This window comes from Leiobunum rupestre, chromosome 2, assembly GCF_980474605.1.
Source record: "Leiobunum rupestre chromosome 2, qqLeiRupe1.1.hap1, whole genome shotgun sequence".
Classification (NCBI taxonomy): Eukaryota; Metazoa; Arthropoda; class Arachnida; order Opiliones; family Sclerosomatidae; genus Leiobunum; species Leiobunum rupestre.
In genome coordinates, this window is record NC_143385.1 from 88,246,969 (window position 1) to 88,264,874 (window position 17,906).

Here is a 17,906-nt window from a genome sequence, read left to right on the forward strand (position 1 = left end):
TGGGGGTCTATGAATGTGATATAGTTACTCTAGAAGGGTGGGTAACGTGTCTTCGAAGGCCTTAGAACGAACTACACAATAATTATAAGAGACTAATAACTGTTAACTATTCTCAACACAGGAAAGGAATGTAACCTTGCAGCCACTGGGGGGAAATACAATAATTAACTAGCAGACTAGCTGGGAGTTAACAACTCCCATACAAACTCCTGACTGCTACTAACCACTGTTTCCCATCTCTCTATACTATTCTGCCCCTAACCTCTCTGTGACTTCTCCTTTTATATACTAGCCTACACTGGTGCCCTTGGGAGTTAGGTCTATTAAGATAGGGGCTATCCATTTGGCCTACTAATTATACAATATTATTGGCCACTGACCATGTTGGCTACAGTGGATGGCCACTGTGTTCTGTTGCGAGGGAAAAATTCAACAGAAGTAAGGGTCATGAGTAAAATAAATAAATTCATGATTATATAACTATTTTATGATGTTTTCAGTTATAAACTACAAAAACCATAGAAAAAGAATACAAAAAAAGTATTTATTTGCATAAAGTATTAAATAATATAAAAAATATTTTCATTTTATTTAATTAAACACTTTGCAATAGTATTTAGTTGCATGTTGCTTGTTCCCTCGTATATTGTACCTGATAAGAAAAATTTATTAATAAAGTAAAAACATGGTAATAGAACCGTTCATTGTAATAAGGAACATTTTCCTATTTATTGGGATTTTTTTGTATTTACCATGATGTTTTTTTAAAAACTACAGAGTTATAGAAATATAAATTTACCTATAAAAATAATATAATTGTCAAGTCTCTGATGTTTTAAAATTTTTGTGATGAAACCAGATTTTCTCTAAAAGCATACGAGTCATTCCACGTCAAATCAACCAGGTCCATACCACTCAAGTCAGCGAATTTGATGACATTTTCTGAGCAGGTGTACTTATGGGTAAAATTAACCCCTGTAAAGCAAAAGTGCGGAAAAAACGTTTTATGGAAGTTATAGGGTAAAATAGTTTTTTGCAATTTTCCGAAAATTCGTTGCACCCAAACAAAAAAATAGCTATAACTTCAGCTCTAAAAGAGATAAAAACAAAATCCCTTAACACACCATATTATTATGTTTAAAAATTTTAAATTTGAAGACACTAATTCGCGGATCCCCAAAATAGCTATATTTAGAAAAAATTATTTTTTGACCTCTATCGACGTATTTGGTCATAATACATTTTCTGTTAAAATATTTTCTAGGGGGATTTACTTTCAACGGAGTTACAACCAAAATACGGCACCCCCCGTGCAAGCAATTTTGGGTTTTAAAATTTTTCATTCTTCAGTTGGTAGCTTCCACAATCTGCCTTTTGTTGTTGTAGGGTTAGCAATTAAGAGTACATCTCTACGGGAAATCCGTCCTGTGTCTTCTTTGTTCGGTTAACGGTTCTAAGTTCTAAAGTATTTTAATTCCGACAAAAGAGAAGGTCAGCTCTAAGCTGACCTAGATATTTCTGAAGTTCACGTGTGAAGTTTACACGGTTTGGCAGGGACTTCAGAGAGTTCCAGTCCTTGATGGAGGAGGGAACAAATGCGTGCTTCCGAAGCTTAGTTTTCAGATAGGGGATAACATAGGATTGGCCGGTTTTCAAAATCGGAGTGACGTAGGTTTTTATGGCCGATGCTATGGTGGGAAAGGAACAGCCTTGGAGGGTTCGGCTGAGGAAGCCGAGAGCTCGGTGGGCCCTAGAGACAGTCATAGAAACTTGGACACCCCACGAGAGCGTGGCAGTTAAAGTAACACCGAGATACTTGACCTCTTGAACGTGGACGATGGCCTTGGTCCGTGTTGGTGAAGAACACATAATTCTTATGATGTAGCACCGTGTTTCATGCTGTCATAGATAACCACATAATTCACATGAGCCACTCACTGGTCCTTCGGAGTACTCTCTGTAATAGCAAACAAATGGATGGATAGTTACTTGATCTGACCCCCAGTGGAAAGACTGAATTGCGTCTTGCGCCAAAAACGTACAATTTTCAGAAAAGTCTCCGATAATGAGAACTTCGCCAGGCACCAGGGACGCTTTTCTTTGTTGGAAATACATCGATTGCTCTTTAGCGATGGGATCATGTGTTAGAAGCTCCTCTAGATTTTCAAAGCGTTTTTTTTAAAATATATTTCCAGTGCTTCTGTCCACGTTTACCCATTGTCTGATAGTGACTGTGTCGATATTTTCCTCTTCGATGATGTTTTCGAGGTAGTTTTTGAAATCGTAAAAGCCTGGGCATTCGTCACACTCTTTCATAAAACACTCCTCTGTTGAGCTTGACATTTTGATGATACTTGCAAACACAAGTGGAGTGGGTCTTAATTCGGAAAACTTAGAGAAGGATATTTGTATTTCGCAATGCAATGTCTTAAACAGTTGATATAATTCCTTCAAATTGCATAAAATGAGTCTTTTGTTTATGTACTCTTTGGCCAAATTCGCGAAAGCTTTTAAAATCTTTCTTGCCTGGTAGCGTTTGGCCGCTACACTCCTCGCTTTCGTAGAAATTTTTCACGATGTCCACTACCTTCTGATCGAGACTTCTTACAGGATTGGGGTTGGGTGTACTTAAAATGCTCTTTTCTTCTACCAATTTATTTGCACGTCTTATCATATAATTCGTTGCTCCAAATTATTGTGGAATCTTGGATGCACTCCAACCTTTAGGTAAAACAGTTAAAACTTGGATTTGGTCGCTTCTACGTTCTGATTTATGAAATTTGTGTTTCAGCTGATTAATCATTTGTTCCAAGTCATTTTGTTCTGCAATTGAACTTTCATGCACATCAGATCCGCCTCTAACCCGGTCGAAAGCTTTCTCGTAAACGGATTCAATAAATTTTAGTTTTTTGGAAGGATAGCTTTTCACCTTCATTAAATTTTGTTTCTTCACAGGAGACTCACCAATTATTTCTAACGACTCATTGACTTTGGAAAGATATGACTTCGGCGAACTGAAAAGTGATTCTTCCAATGTGAAATCTGTCCCTTGAGAAACAGTTGTAGTTAAGGTTGATTCCGTTTCACTACTATCAGCGTCTTTAAACTCAGTCAATGTTTCCATTTTAGTGATGAACTTCCGGCAGTCTGTACAAAGCTTCATTCCGGGAGTGGCATGAATTCAAGGTCAAGTCGCTTTGATTTATAATGTGCATCCATTGTCACTGGTCTCTAGTTTTTTTTTAAATTTGTCTTGCCTTTTTTCATAATGATACAAGTAAGAATTTGCGTGAACTTGACAAATATTTTGCCACTTTTTATGTCCAGTTCTGATGGTAATCAGCAAAGCTTCCTCTATGGCGAAATCTGACCTTACATAGTATTTTCGATTAGTCTTTTCAGACCACTCTTCGCCTTCATCATCAATAGAACATACTTCGTCATTTAGAACACCAAAATAATTTTGCGCAACAGCCATTACGATTAGAGAAAAGCTTTTTGACTGAAATTTTAGAAGACAACAAGAAACCGACGACGCTAGAAAAAAAATTAACAAACTTTGGAGCAGCTAGTGAAACCTATCGTAAAGAAAGTGATAACATATTAAATCGCGAAAAAGTAAAAAATCCATCACGAAAGGGGAAAAAGATAAACCCTAAAATAAATTAAATTAAAAACCAACGAGATAGATAGGTCTTCGAGATGCGAAAATCGGGCGAGATAGGCCTTCGAGTCGAAAACAATATAATAATTATACAAAAATAAACCAAAATTCCAGAATTACCAACAATAGACCGGTTTATTTGAGGCTCATCAGTACTGCGCAGGGAATCTGGCGAGGGGCTAATAAACCGTTAAGAAAAACTAAGCCTAACAATAAAAAAATTTCAAAAGACGTCGCCTAGCAACGTTAAAGCGAATCGGGGGAATAGTGGTGGAGAATAAATTTAAACAAAAAGTTAAGCTAACACGAACCACCGATGGACTGAATTCAAATAACATGTTATTTGAATTCAGTCCATTGGTGGTTTGAGTCAGCGTAAAGAAACTGAACTTGTGCAATAAAATTTCCAAAAATAATAACATCTACTTTTTTATATCTCGTGAAGTACACCTCTGGGTAGGTTATAAAAGTAAAACAATAACCTAGATCATTCGGTTGTCCCAAGGAAAAATAAATTAAAGTATGAAAAATTTTAAAACCCAAAATTGTTTGCACTGGGGGTGCCGTATTTTGGTTGTAACTCCGTTGAAAGTAAATCCCCTAGAAAATATTTTAACAGAAAATGTATTATGACCAAATACGTCGATAGAGGTCAAAAAAAATTTTTTTTTCTCTAAATATAGTTATTTTGGGGATCCGCGAATAAGTGACTTCCTAATTTCAAATTTCAAATTTTTGAAATTTTTTAAAAATAATATGGTGTGTTAAGGGATTCATTACCTTAAAAATAAGTCATTTGTGACATTTTTATCTCTTTTAAAGCTGCAGTTATAGCTATTTTATTGTTTGGGTGCAATGAATTTTCGGAAAATTGCAAAAAACTTTTTTACCCTATAACTTCCATAAACATTTTTTTCAGAACTTTTGCTTTACAGGGGTTAGTTTTACCCATAAGTGCACCTGCTCAGATAATTTCATCAAATTCGGTGACTGAGTGGTATGGACCGGGTTGATTTGAAGTGGAATGACTCATACGTATTATTTTATTAATATTGAACCTTATATTTCCTAATAATGTCAAAAGAAGATTTTTTCTTTATTTTCACCAATATTACTTCTATCTAGGAGCAACAAACACAATACCCCACACAAGGAGAACGCAACCCGTCAAAAGTCGTGGATTTTCTTGTGTACATTTTTCATTGGCTAGACGCTTTAGCGCCTGCTGCCGTCGGAAGGGGAAAATTCAGAAATTGTCTTCCCCCCGCCCGTAAAGCGTTCAGCGTAAAGGCTCGTGGGCTCGTCCAATGAAATTCGTACACAACCCTTCGTTAGCTTGTTTAAAGGCTAGCTGCGTTCCCCTTGTGTTTGTTGCTCCTAGCTTCTATAATATCCCACTAAATCGACTGTCAATTTTTCTTCTAAAATATATTGTCACCCTGAATTATTTTATATTAATTATATTATATGGGATAAGTATATATTTCATGGGTGGAAATAAATTAGTGTGTGCCCCCTCAGTCAAATAAACTAAATTTGAAGGTCGCAGAGATACACAATGGAATATTAACATGTACTTGCCTGCTTTACAATCGCGATAGTATTTTTCAATTGGATAATCTTTGGTAAATCCAACACCTCCCATCCAGTCAATACATTTAGAAGTCAATGTACAAGCTAGCTAAATAAATTAAATAATAACACAAGTATTTAAATATGTCCTATGAGAAATTCATATATCTAGGCCATAATGAAACTTGTACTTTCACAGGCTCAATGAGTGTAATTTTTCCATTAAATCACAGAAGCATACAAGATTAAAAACAATGACTTTTTATACACTATGGGTTGAAGTTGGATGTTTGAACATTGTGTTTTAACAATAACGGTAGCTTTTTATTTACTGTAATCTATAATCGGTTTGCCAAATTCCATTATCATTCTATACAGTGTTCAGTTTCTTTAAATTGGTGTGTCGTTTTAATAAATTGGTTTATTTTAATTTATTAATTGCTTGATTAATTCATGATACTTTGGTAGTATTTAGTCAAATTTCAACACCATTGCTATAAATTCAAATAAGTGTTAAAATTAGTACTTAATATATTCAAATTCATTAGTTTAGAGACCATATTTTAGCAATGTGACTTTTAGAAATTCACTGTATAATGTATTTTGCCCCTCATTTCTTTTTCTTCTGAAAGGCATTTCACGAGTTTTTACATGATTAACAAGAAAAACATCACTTAGGGTTGTTCAAAATGCTTTTTTTTTTCAAAATGCAAAATATAAAATGTATTTTGAAAATTGGGTTGATGATTTGAAACAGCTCGCACTCGGTCGCTTTCTTTTTGCTCCTGCTATTTCGCGCTTTCCGTTAGCTGTTTTATGTTTTTCTCGATTCCCCTTTCAGCTCTTGCCTCAGTTTTGGTCGCTCTTCACACTGGCAATGCTTATTTTCAGGCAAGTTGCTTAATTCTAACGTTAATTGCTATCTAAAGTAATCGCGCTGCTAAGCCTTGCTTCACCGTGTGTGCTTTCTCTGTTCGTTTCGCTACTATGCCTCCCCGCGTAAATCCGAGAAAAACAACCGTCATCACCCCACCAGAGGATACGACCCCTCCATCTGTAAACCGTGTGAGGGTACAATACAAGAAGGGTCTAATAGCATAAAATGTGAGGACTGCGGTGGGTGGTATCACGCCCCCTGTGTATATATACCCGACAATATAAACTAGGGGGTAGTCAACGATTCCCGCTTTCACTGGCTTTGTTCACGCTGCAATGTGTTCCTTCGTATTTCTTTCCAAGAATTACAAAAAAAGTGGACGACCTTGAAGGCAAAATTTCTAACTTTGTTGTCTCCGATGACAACAATGCTTCTATTCGCCAAACCAAGGACAGTAGATACTGTCCTTGGCCAAACTATTTCGGACCTCGGCCAGCAGTTACTGGACTGCCACTGATAGAGCTAAGTTGGCCCTCACTGCTCTAAAAATTTATCAATTTGAAGCAGACTTGAAAACGGCTTTCGACAGTATGAAAAACGCACAGGATGCTCTTCACATCGCCACAGCTGATCATTCTCGGCGCATCGACAACTTAGATCTCGCTATCACCAAATTGGTACCTCGATTGACTCCCTCGCGGGCGATGTCAATACACTGGCCTCGTCACTCAAAGCCACCTTTGATGCCATGGAACAGTCTCTTCTGTCGAAAATAACCGATAAGCTGCAAACCCCTTTGCCCCCTCCTACTTCCGACTTTGTCACTTTGGAGGACCTGGCCGTGGAGAAAAGAAGGCTCAACGCCATTCTCTTTGGTGTACCTGAGGATCTTTCGCCTGAAGACGAACTTGGAATACTGGTTGAGCTCTTTGCGTCGATTAGGGTTCCCACTAACCTACCGTATTACCGACTTGGCGCTAGAACCCCAGCCGCAGGAGAACGACCTCATCCCTTCCTTATCGTGTTTCCGCACATGGCTGCAAAACGGGCTTTCCTTGGGCTTATCAAAAGTCGACGCTCTACTAACTCGCATTATAGTTATTCCGCTCGTATTGATCAAACCCCGAAACCGCTAGCTGACTATCGCCGTGCCTTAGAAGAACTACATAGCCGCGTTGCCAGAGGTGAATCTGGCCTAGTTATTCGGAATAATACTGTCGTGAATTTGTCTCCTTCCCGTGATTCTCTCTCTACGCAACCAAGTGACAGGACTTACCACCAGCACCCCCCACATTCCTCGGCGGCTAACTACACGTACCAACCACCTTCGTTTCCTCCGCCAGGTTATGGTCTCCTCTATCCGCCTAATGCGATCTATAACTCATCGACGCACAGACCTCCATGCTCCGATAGTACTCGGCTTCCTTCCAAAAACTTTTTTCAGCCGCACCCTCGTTAAGTAATCCTGTGCGGCTTCCCTCGTCTGTGCTCCCTTCAACTTCAAACGCATCTTACTCCCATCCAACTCCTCGCACTGTGGCGCTATCGGTTTTAAATCCTGGCGCCTCTCCGTTCATCCCTAAAACTAGTGGATCTTTGAACTTTCTTTCCACGAACACTGGCTAGTTACTGAGCAAACTGTCTGAACTACGCTTACTCGCCTGGGAACGTATCACCGATCTCATTGCTATCACTGAAACTTGGCTTCGGAAGGATATGGGCCCTGAACTTTTTCATATCGATGGTTACGACGCGTTTAGAGCAGACTGTGACTTAACCAAATGTGGTGGATGTATATTGTACTGTCGTCCGTGGCTTGCCGTTTCTCTCAATCGCTCCCTTACCTCCCCGAATATCTTAGCTTGCCAATTTAGAATTGCTTCCTCCTTAATTCTTATAATATGTTGTTACCGTAGTCCCAAATCACCGACTGACTTTTTCCAGAAGCTCGTGGGAACGGTAGAGAGAGCCAGCAAGTTAGCGGACCGCCTTATTAGGCGATTTTAATGCTCCGGCTATTGATTGGCCTTCTTTCACTACTACCAAAGGTGTGCGTTCTATTGAGGCTCGTCTTCTCAACACGGTATCTAGTTGTAAATTGCGCCAACATAATACTCGTCCTACCCGTCACCTAGATTTAATTCTCACGTTTGATTGGGATATTCCCCGCAATATCTCTCACCTTCCCCCTTTCGGTAACTAGGCCAGGACATAAAATAAAAATGGGTCGTATACGGGGAATTTTAGGTAAAAGCTGGATTTTGGAGTAGAAATAGTACTTACCATTAGAAACAATATACTGAAAGTCCCAAGCTGAAGGACGCTTGCGTTCCAAGATGGCGGCCATTCAAGTTGGCCGACGCGTGATTTACTTTATTGCCTATAACTTCGGTTTTAATTGTTGGAATGATTCGTACTATACATCAATTAAAAGCTACAACCATGCACTATATTTCATTTGAAATAATGTTATTAGCTATCTGTAGCCATTTGTGAAATTCCACGCTTTTTAAATTGACCCACCCACTTTTCTTTTGACAATTTTGAATATTATTCAAACCCCACATACAAATTAAAATATTTGTGTCCATTAACAAATATAATTTAGACATATCTTTCATTCGAGATATTGTGGAAGAAAATCCAACTAACAGGAGGAAAAATATTTGAAGTTTAATGTTTCGAAATTTAAAAAACCAGCTGGTTAAGACCAAAATAAATAAAGCCGGTTGATTAATTAATTAACGAATTAATCCGCCTAGAGATAACAATGACGAAATAAATGCAAAAATTTATACTTTTATGTTAAGTCTTTAGCGTTCTAGTTCGAGTCATCACCATTTTCCAATATGGACGCTAATTTAAGCTTATATTTTGGCAGCGAAAATCGCTAAAAATACAATTTCAGCTACAAAATTACTTTCGAATGATTTTTTCGACGGCTTTTTTTATTTTGGTTACCTAGCTGGGTATCTTTTACCAAGGTTTTGCGATTTTTAACTGGAATGAATTTTAAAAGGAGTAGATTTTCGTGACGTCTTCCCGGCACGCTAGGGACGTCTGGCGCTCAGAACCTCATTTAAATTTAACGGCCATCGGAGGGGGGGGGGGGGCACAAGAGGACGCCGACCGACTTATTGTGGTTACTGCAATTAGCGTAGTGCTAAAAAATAATATTCCTGTCACCATAGTCTGGCCGTAAATGGGTTAGAGTGTGCAATACCTGGTGGCTTTACCGGGGTGTCGGGGTCCGGCTCTTCTAACCCATAAGGACGGTGGCGCACTTGGAGATGTTAGCTCTGATCAAATCAGAGGTGGGCAAACATTGTGAGCGTTCATTTTAGAAAATCTTCTCGAAACGAGTGAGCACTTCAAATACGAAGGTTGGTTGGTCTTGTTAAGCGAGAAAGAGAAATTGAGCCAGCTCAGGGTGATCGAGGCGCTAGCCTGCTCAATTTTAAGCACCGCTTCCCCTAGCGGCGGGATAATTCGTTCACTAGAAAGCGCTGACGGCGGGCTGAGTGAAATCGCGCCGAGAGAAGCGCTAGTTTTTTAACATTGGAATTTCTCATCCCACTGAACGACGGGGTAGACTGTTTCCCGGAATTTGCTCAAAGCGCTGTGAGAAAAAAGTTTAATTTCTTATAAATTATTTCATAAAAAAGTACATTGATTAAAAAAATCGACAATAAAATATTATTTGTATAATTTTTTCTCACCGCGCTGTGAGCGAATTCCTGGAAAATGACTATCCCGTCGCTCAGTGCGTTAAAAAACTATCGCTTCTCTCGGCGCGATCTCACTCAGCCCGCCGTCAGCGCTTTCTAGTGAACGAATTATCCTGCCACTAGAGGACGTGGCGCTTCAAATTGAGCAGGCTAGCGTGTCGAATAGCCGATTTCGCTCAACGCACCGTGAACGATCAGTGACTGAGATAATTTCACGGCGCTCGGCCTGAGCTGGTTCAGTTTAAGAGAGAGAAAATAGCATCGCCAGTAATGAGCACTAGCTTACTTGATCAGTAGCGGCGCTAAGGTTTTTCACAGGTGGGCAAAGTACTTTGTGGCCCTTAGCAGGAACCTTGGATTAACCATATTTCGCAAAAGTGGTGTAACCGAAAAAAACGAAAATTTTCCAGGAAGCGAGAAGAGCAAGCAGCTCTCGTCACCTTTACTGGACCCCCTACTGACCTTATATCCGATCTGGAGGGGACACGAGCATGTCTGGGGTTTTTCCATAAGTTCCCCTTTTCTTTTCTTTCTATTGTAAATTCAACTTTCTCTCAATAGGACCTTGGCAGCATGACGTCACGCCGTACCTTTGGCCATGGCCGCCATGCTGGTATACCTTTTTTCCAATTGGAAAAAGCATGGGTGACGTATTATCTACGTCATGCTGCCAAGTCCCTATTTCTGCTCCCTTCCTCCCGAATCTATCTCTTTATGGTCTACTATCTTCTTGAGTAAACGAATTGATTTTGAAAGATTTTTGTCCAGAAAAACGTTTCTTGGCAGTAAATCCAATTTCTAGAGATAAAGAAAATTCATAAATGCAAATATGTGGCCTCTTAATTATAAATATGTGGCCCTTTTAATATAAATAAGTGCCCCCTCTCTGAAATGCAGGGGGGCTAAAGCCCACTTCAGCCCACCCTTAGCGCCGCTACTGTACTTGATCACTCAAATTAAAAAGGTCTGAGCGTTCATTTCAGAATTCGCTCACAATTTTTGCCCACCTCTGGATCAAATGGTCCTATCTCCACCTCCGACTTCGGTCAGGTTTGGGCTGGAAACTGAACTTAAACTCAGGCTAACGGAGAGGGTCCAGGCAAACTGGCCGCCTCGGCGGATTGGGTAGCCTGCTGTGGGGCGGAGGGCCTCCGTATGAGGGCACGGTGGTCCTGTTTCCCGGCCTTTTGGAGCCCACTGGGATCTCCGGTGCCAGTTGTGCCGGGTTATATGGACCGCTGTGTGCCCGTAAATCATCTTTAGGAGCTCGGCTGGAGTTGCTATAGCATCCACTCTTAATCCCACTGCTGTGTGCGAAGTGGGGATTTTCCCCCGTTACTGCACCTTCTGCTGGGTTGAGTGGCTTGCGTCTAAGGTGCGACCTTCAGTAGTAGTGTATTACTACCCATGCTGGATTTGTCACCTGTCCGGGCTCGGGGACGCTGGCGTAGGGCACTATGATGATCGGCCTCCGGTGGTATGGCCCCTGTTGCTAGGTACACCGGGCTAAAAATTCTGACACACTGTCACCATGGTCTCTGTTCGTACTTTTAGTATCACTTACCGAATCGGATATCTATTTATAGTACACTAATTAAAATTTATAATCTTCCAAACCGACTAGGTAATCTTCAAGAGCATCTTCTTTTCGTTCACGCGGTAACTGGTTGTGACACTACCTCAGCGCTATATGAAAAGGGTAAAAAAACCACTCTAAAACTTTTGGAAATTAACAAAGAATTACAAAAAGCAGTTTCAATATTTACACTTTACGGACACAGTGATATAGCCATAGCTGGAGAAAGGTTTTTAGTTTCGTTTTACGGTGGTAAAAAATTGGACACCTTAAACGACTGCAGGTACTGCACTTAAGCCGCGTTCACACTAGACACTTTGGAACCGTTTTAAAACGGTTTCAAAAGATCGAATTGTAAAATTTTGATATCGAATGTATTTATCGTATGGCTATTAATACAGTTAACACCGAAAATGTTCAATTTTATCTTTCGAAACCGTTTAAAAACGGTTACAAAGTGTCTAGTGTGAACACGGCTTTATAATCGTTCTTTAGCACGCTTAGCTCTCAAATCATAGTTTGAACTAGCGAAAGTACCACCAACAAGTGCGGCAGCACAACAGCACTCCTACAGGGTATATTTACAAGTACGGAAATGGAAAGGTATCGATTTAAATCCTGAAGAATGGCGATGGCAACGGACATACAATGGTACCTTAAGATCAATTGTAAACACTCTTTCATCAGCTCCAGACAATCTTCTGAGGCTGATTACTTGTGGTTGCGAAAAATCGTGCAAAACGAATTGCATATGCAAAAAAGGTGGGCTTGTGTGCGTAGCAATGTGCGCACACTGTCGTGGGAACAGTTGCAACAATGCGGGTTCAATTTCTTGTGACGACGAGGATAATGCAAAATTTTAGATAGTGCACTAATTTTCGTTATGAAAATTTAAAACATTCAAACTCATACAAATGTTATAGAATTAGTTTTTTATGTCAATAAACTTGCATTATTGACAAATACATTTTAATCAATTTTCCAAAAATATCAGGCGGCCATTTTGGAAAATGGCGCCGCAAGAATCCTTCGATATTTTTTAACTGGTAGAAATCAGAAAAAAAAATGCTTTTGCAGCTGAAATTGTATTTTAAGCGAATTCGTTGCCAAAATGTATTTATTACAAAAATTTTGTAAATTGGCGTCCATATTGGAAAATGGCGACGACGCGAACTTGAATGCTAAAGACTTAACATAAAAATATCAATTTTTGCATTTATTTCGTCATTGTTATCTCTAGGAGGATTAATTCGTTTATTAATTTATCAACCGGCTTTATTTATTTTGGTCTTGACCAGCTTGTTTTTGAAATTTCGAAACATTAAATTTCAAATATCTTTCCTCCTGTTAGTTGGATTTTCTTCCACAATATATCGAATGAAAGATGTTTTAAATATATTTGTCAATGAACACAAATATTTTAATTTGTATGTGGGTTTTGAATAATATTCAAAATTGTCAAAAGATAAGTGGGTGGGTCAATTTAAATAGCGTGGAATTTCAAAAATGGCTACCGATAGCTAATAACATTATATCAAATGAAATATAGTGCATGGTTGTAGCTTTTAATTGATATATCGTACGAATCATTGTGACAATTGAACCAAAGTTATAGGCAATATAGTAAACCGCGCGTCAGCCATCTTGGAACGCAAGCGACCTTTTTTTGAAAGATATATACTTTTCATTGTCACCGTATAAAGGAACTTTACTTTTGACTCTCTTTAAAATCTTTTCAGGGATAAATGCGTAAATTAAGAAATACACTAAGCATTTTATCACAAAAAACTTAATCAAATGCAAACCTGCTGCTCTTTCTTGACTCCGTTATATACAAAAGTCACACCATGTACGTTCTTAATCATTATTTGACCTTGAACTTGAAAAAAAATGTGTGATTCTCTTTTAACGTTACATTACCATCACGTTTACAAAGGTAACAAGTTGGCAAGCCAAAATATACCTCTCCTCGGAAGAATTGTCCCTAGTGGTATTAATTTCTCGAGATAACACTTAAAGATATATCTCCGCAATTTAGAGTTATTTGTTAAAAATATTAACCCATTTCTATCCCGCCCGGTATAAAATTTTAATTATAATTAAAATAATTGAGACGAAACGACCAATTTTAATTTATTCAGAATATCATAAGTTAAGTAGTTACAACAGTAAGTTAGACGTACTATAACAATGCACAATTGAATTAAACCCTTTTACAGAACAAGTTTATCAGTTAAATATAATACGAAGCAAATTTTAATGAAATATCTACAGAGGCTTTTTGGAATTACTCGCTTACGAAATACTTGCCGCATCTTTAACGCTCATTTTATTTCAACACTCGCCCTTGATGAAGATACCGTAGATATCTGGTAGTGGACGACTCGTTCACTTCCTGTTGACGTTGTGACGCATACCACATGAAAAAGACCAATGCCGTCCAATTTCCAATATCATATAATGACTCGCACACCCAAGAAATCATTGACTGCGTTAGAAATCGTAGATATCCAAATATCCACACCAAATGTATTTACAAGAAGCAAAAACCTTACCATCAACAAAGCACAGAAAGCCACTTGACTAACCGCCAGCTTTTAAAGCAATTAACGTTAAATTATCTCCTTTGAATTAACAGAACTATATATAGGTCGTTAAGAAAGTGGACCACCCACAGGGTCTACCCTTTAACCCTCTAATCTCGGCTGACTGCGCTAAAACAAGATTTAACCTTTAAAAAATACCAGATTAGGCCTTCATAAATTCATTAATAAAAAAAGACTTTATTACCTATTATGCTTACGATGCCTGTCTTAATTTCAGTGAATCTAAGCAGCTATCGGTGGTTCTGTGGTAGAGCGCTCGACTGCCAAGCCGAATGGTCTGGGTTCGAAACCTGGGTGGCGCATTTGTTTTTAATCAATAGAGAAACGCTAAATTAGAATTTCTTCGATGCAATAATTTCAATTTCAATTCTATTTCAATTAAACCAAAATTTCGTACTCTATTAAATACGCTTCCGATAAAGCTGAAGGTCTAATTTTCAATAAGGCGTAACAAGTGTCGGTGGTTCTGTGGTAGAACGTCCGCCTGTCAATCAGGGGGTCTCGGGTTCAAATCCCGCCCGATGCGATCGCAAATTGATACTAAGACGAATACCGTGTACAACTGGTGGAAACCCTGCCATTGGACGTTGAGAGGTAGCATTACACTCAGCACTCGGTCCGTCCCAAAGTCATTAAGAAGAAGTCGGAGAGAAAACGCCCATATAAACACAACAGACTCAACATGCACATCCATCAGAACACAAACACAACAAATTCAACACTCACAACCTACGCATAAACATAACAAAAACGTAATACACCAAACCGTCACGACGGTGAGCGAAAAAACACCATCCAAACCAAACCGCAAATGCATCCGTTAACGCTCACCGTCACACGGTGGTTTTGCCAACCCTTTGAGAAACTGCGTACGCAGTGATTACACTTTGCACCGAAAATGCGAACGCGTTCGCAGTCCTGACAGACAGACACACCCACAGACCCACCCACAGACACACCCACAGACCCACCCACAGACCCACCCACAGACAGACACGGTCGTTGTATAACCCCTCCTAGGGGACTTTGTCCCCTCGGAGAGGTAAAAAGCTTAGTTTTCCAGACATTTGTCAGTTTCATTTTTCTTTGAGAGGGGACATTTCAACTCAAGGTTCCCCTGACTATTTGTTTGATATTCTAACACAAGCCCATCTGGGGAAGCAGCCAAAAAAGAATACTTAGCTTCTTATGCACTATTAAACCACTCTTTGAGACTTGAACTGGATTTCCTTCTTCACTTTTACGGGTCACATAGTTTAAAAGGGCAGTATTTTCCATTTCTCTTCCGTAGCAAATAGCTGGTAGACTATTAAATTTCTTCTCACCGTTATTTTTATCATCGCTGTACAGTAATGAATAAAGTCGCTTGTCAGGAGCGGTGCTGCATTTTGCTAAAATACTGAAATTTGATGATGTTAGCCTGCTTTTTCTCTCAGAGAGCCATTGGTCACTAGAAGATTGATTTCTAGTTTTTAGTTCAATGGCATTCCTGTCTGCCTTGAATAAGGTTGGATAATTTTTTTTCAAAAACCTTTGCGCGGAAACTTCTTCCAAATAGAGATTCTGTCTCACTATTTTTGCTATTGATTGATAGAACGTTTATGTTCCCAAGAGCTTTTCTTGGGCTGGCCATATTATTTTCACTTGTTACAGCATAACACGTACTAAGAGCACAACATTTTTCATTTTGCTTCGTTGTTGAGCTTTGAATGGGCTTTTTTTCATGGTTACCGAATTGAAAATTGGTGACAAAATTGTAGTATTTTATTTATCCTTTCTTTGGTTTTGGATTTTAGATTTAATTTAAATTAATAACACGGACTCCTATGTAAACCAGTATCTAACTGATAGGAATATCCTGAAATAAAGCTTTTATTATTATTATTATTATTATTATTAGGAGGACTAGGAACAGATGATATTGCACTATTTGAAAGTTCGTTACAAAAGCGCAACTTGAACTTAATTTGTTGATGCGTAGTCTTTCGAATAGTCTTACACTTTTGTCTGGCACAAGAGTACGACTCACAGTCCTTGGGTCAAACTTTACCCTACATAGATTCTTTTCTTTTTGTATTTTTCCTGGTATACGCTTTGCTACAACTACATCATCCAATGCTTTTGGATAAGGCACTGAACTTCCCCAAGGATTTATCCATAGACACAACTGACCGGTGCACGTAACATTGGGAAGTTCATCATTACTTTGATATTCAAGGATTGCGTAATATAAGGCTGCAACATAGTGACATTTCCCAAGTATACATAAGTTTAAAAAATGAATCGTTAACTAAATTACTAAATTTTATTTACATCATCAAAAATAATCTTACCCAGCAGGACATTCGCAATGGCTGAACATTACAGCACCACTACTTTTTAAGAATCCAATTACTATATTATAGTTCTTCTTTTTCATGGAAGCGAAACCATTAGCACGAATAGCGCAAACGTTATTCACATCCGGAAAGGAATTAGCATTATAGTGTAGCTTGTTTTTTCTTTTTCATTAAACAGCTGTTTAAATGAGTTTTCAGAAGCTTTTGGAAAGTCAGTCAACTTTTTTGACCAATCTTTGTTAGTTTTAATATGAATATTAAGAGTTTTCCACTTCAAAGAATCTACTACAGGCGCCATAGCAAAGGCTTAAAACGATACCGTCGGTATAACCATTAAAAACATTTACAAAGACCACCATATATGTGGACTGTATAGTCGCGCGGCCAGCTATATAGTCCTTGCTTACATAGTAGTTAGTTCCAGATTTCCCCGCTAGCTGCGCTCTCGCACATGCGCAGTTGAAATTACTGAATTGGTGTATTGTAACATACAAAATAATTTCCTAGAAACTCAAAATGCAAAATACTTTTTCTAACTCAAAATGCATTTTGAACAACCCTGAAAAACATTACATTTTACAGAGATGGATCAAGAATTTTTCTATCCCACAATGCTTTGGGCGAAATTTAACACATTTTAGTGTGGTAGTTGGTTGGTTTTCTTCTATGATTGTCAAAACAACAGGGATTTCTTCCCAATTTGAAAATTTGGTCTGTGCGAAGTTATTTAGTGGCCATTTCAATATAAGCTGTATATTATAAATAAATACGGTAAATAATTTTCATCATCTCTTTCTGAAAAGGGGAAGAATTAAAAAAAAAACTTACTTCAGTCGTGAAATACTTGGCAATAGAAGCTTCTTTAACAATATTTTCCCCACAATCCTTCAAACGGGAAGCATTGTATACAAGAAGTCTAGCCGCTTCAATTTGAGCTGCAAAATGAGCAATTTGGTGTTGCATGCCCTAGAAATAACATAGATGTTGAAGGCATCAGCCTCTGATTTGTTTAGAATATCTTGTGTTGAAATGACTTCATTGTTTAAGTCAAGCATATGGTTAGTAGTAATTATAAGGAGCTGTCGTGACATGAAGGATTTTCCAGCATCACCCTTCTATGCATCGTAACATTCGAATAATAGAATTAAAAATCGCTAGTTAACTTGGGCCTATGGTGGTGCCTTGGGTATTAGTGTAGATGATTATTATTATTTAGTTGTAGAAAAAATCCATTGGTATAATTTTAATTTACATTTTGAAATATTAACTTGTAGTGAACAATCTGATCTAAATTACATACGTACTTCAACTAGATTTAAACTGAAATTATAGAAGAGGGCTAAAGTTAGCAACTTCAAAGATTAAATGTGGAGTGATGCCCCTAGTAACTAAACAATTCTTTTTGAAATTGAAACACCTAATTTCTTAAAAAGAAATTTGGTATAATATTGAACTTTTTGATGATAGCTCCTAGAGATAACAGGAAAAATGTGTTAACACTGTTGCTGTTCTTTAAATGAACTATAAAATTGAAGGGGTCATTT

At 38.3% G+C, this 17,906-nt stretch overlaps 1 protein-coding gene across 1 annotated transcript in view; it reads right to left on the reverse strand.

Moving 5' to 3' along the window:
* Positions 1 to 525: 525 nt before the first annotated feature.
* Positions 526 to 17,906, reverse strand: part of LOC149960267 (short/branched chain specific acyl-CoA dehydrogenase, mitochondrial-like) — a 39,238-nt gene continuing 21,857 nt past the window's right edge. Inside the window, exons 9-11 of the mRNA XM_090166631.1 lie at positions 17,191 to 17,328; positions 5,246 to 5,345; positions 526 to 652 (exon numbers count right to left, since the gene is read on the reverse strand). Coding sequence (XP_090022757.1) covers positions 588 to 652; positions 5,246 to 5,345; positions 17,191 to 17,328 — 303 coding nt within the window. The 3' untranslated portion in view covers positions 526 to 587. The remainder of the gene's footprint in view (positions 653 to 5,245; positions 5,346 to 17,190; positions 17,329 to 17,906) is intronic.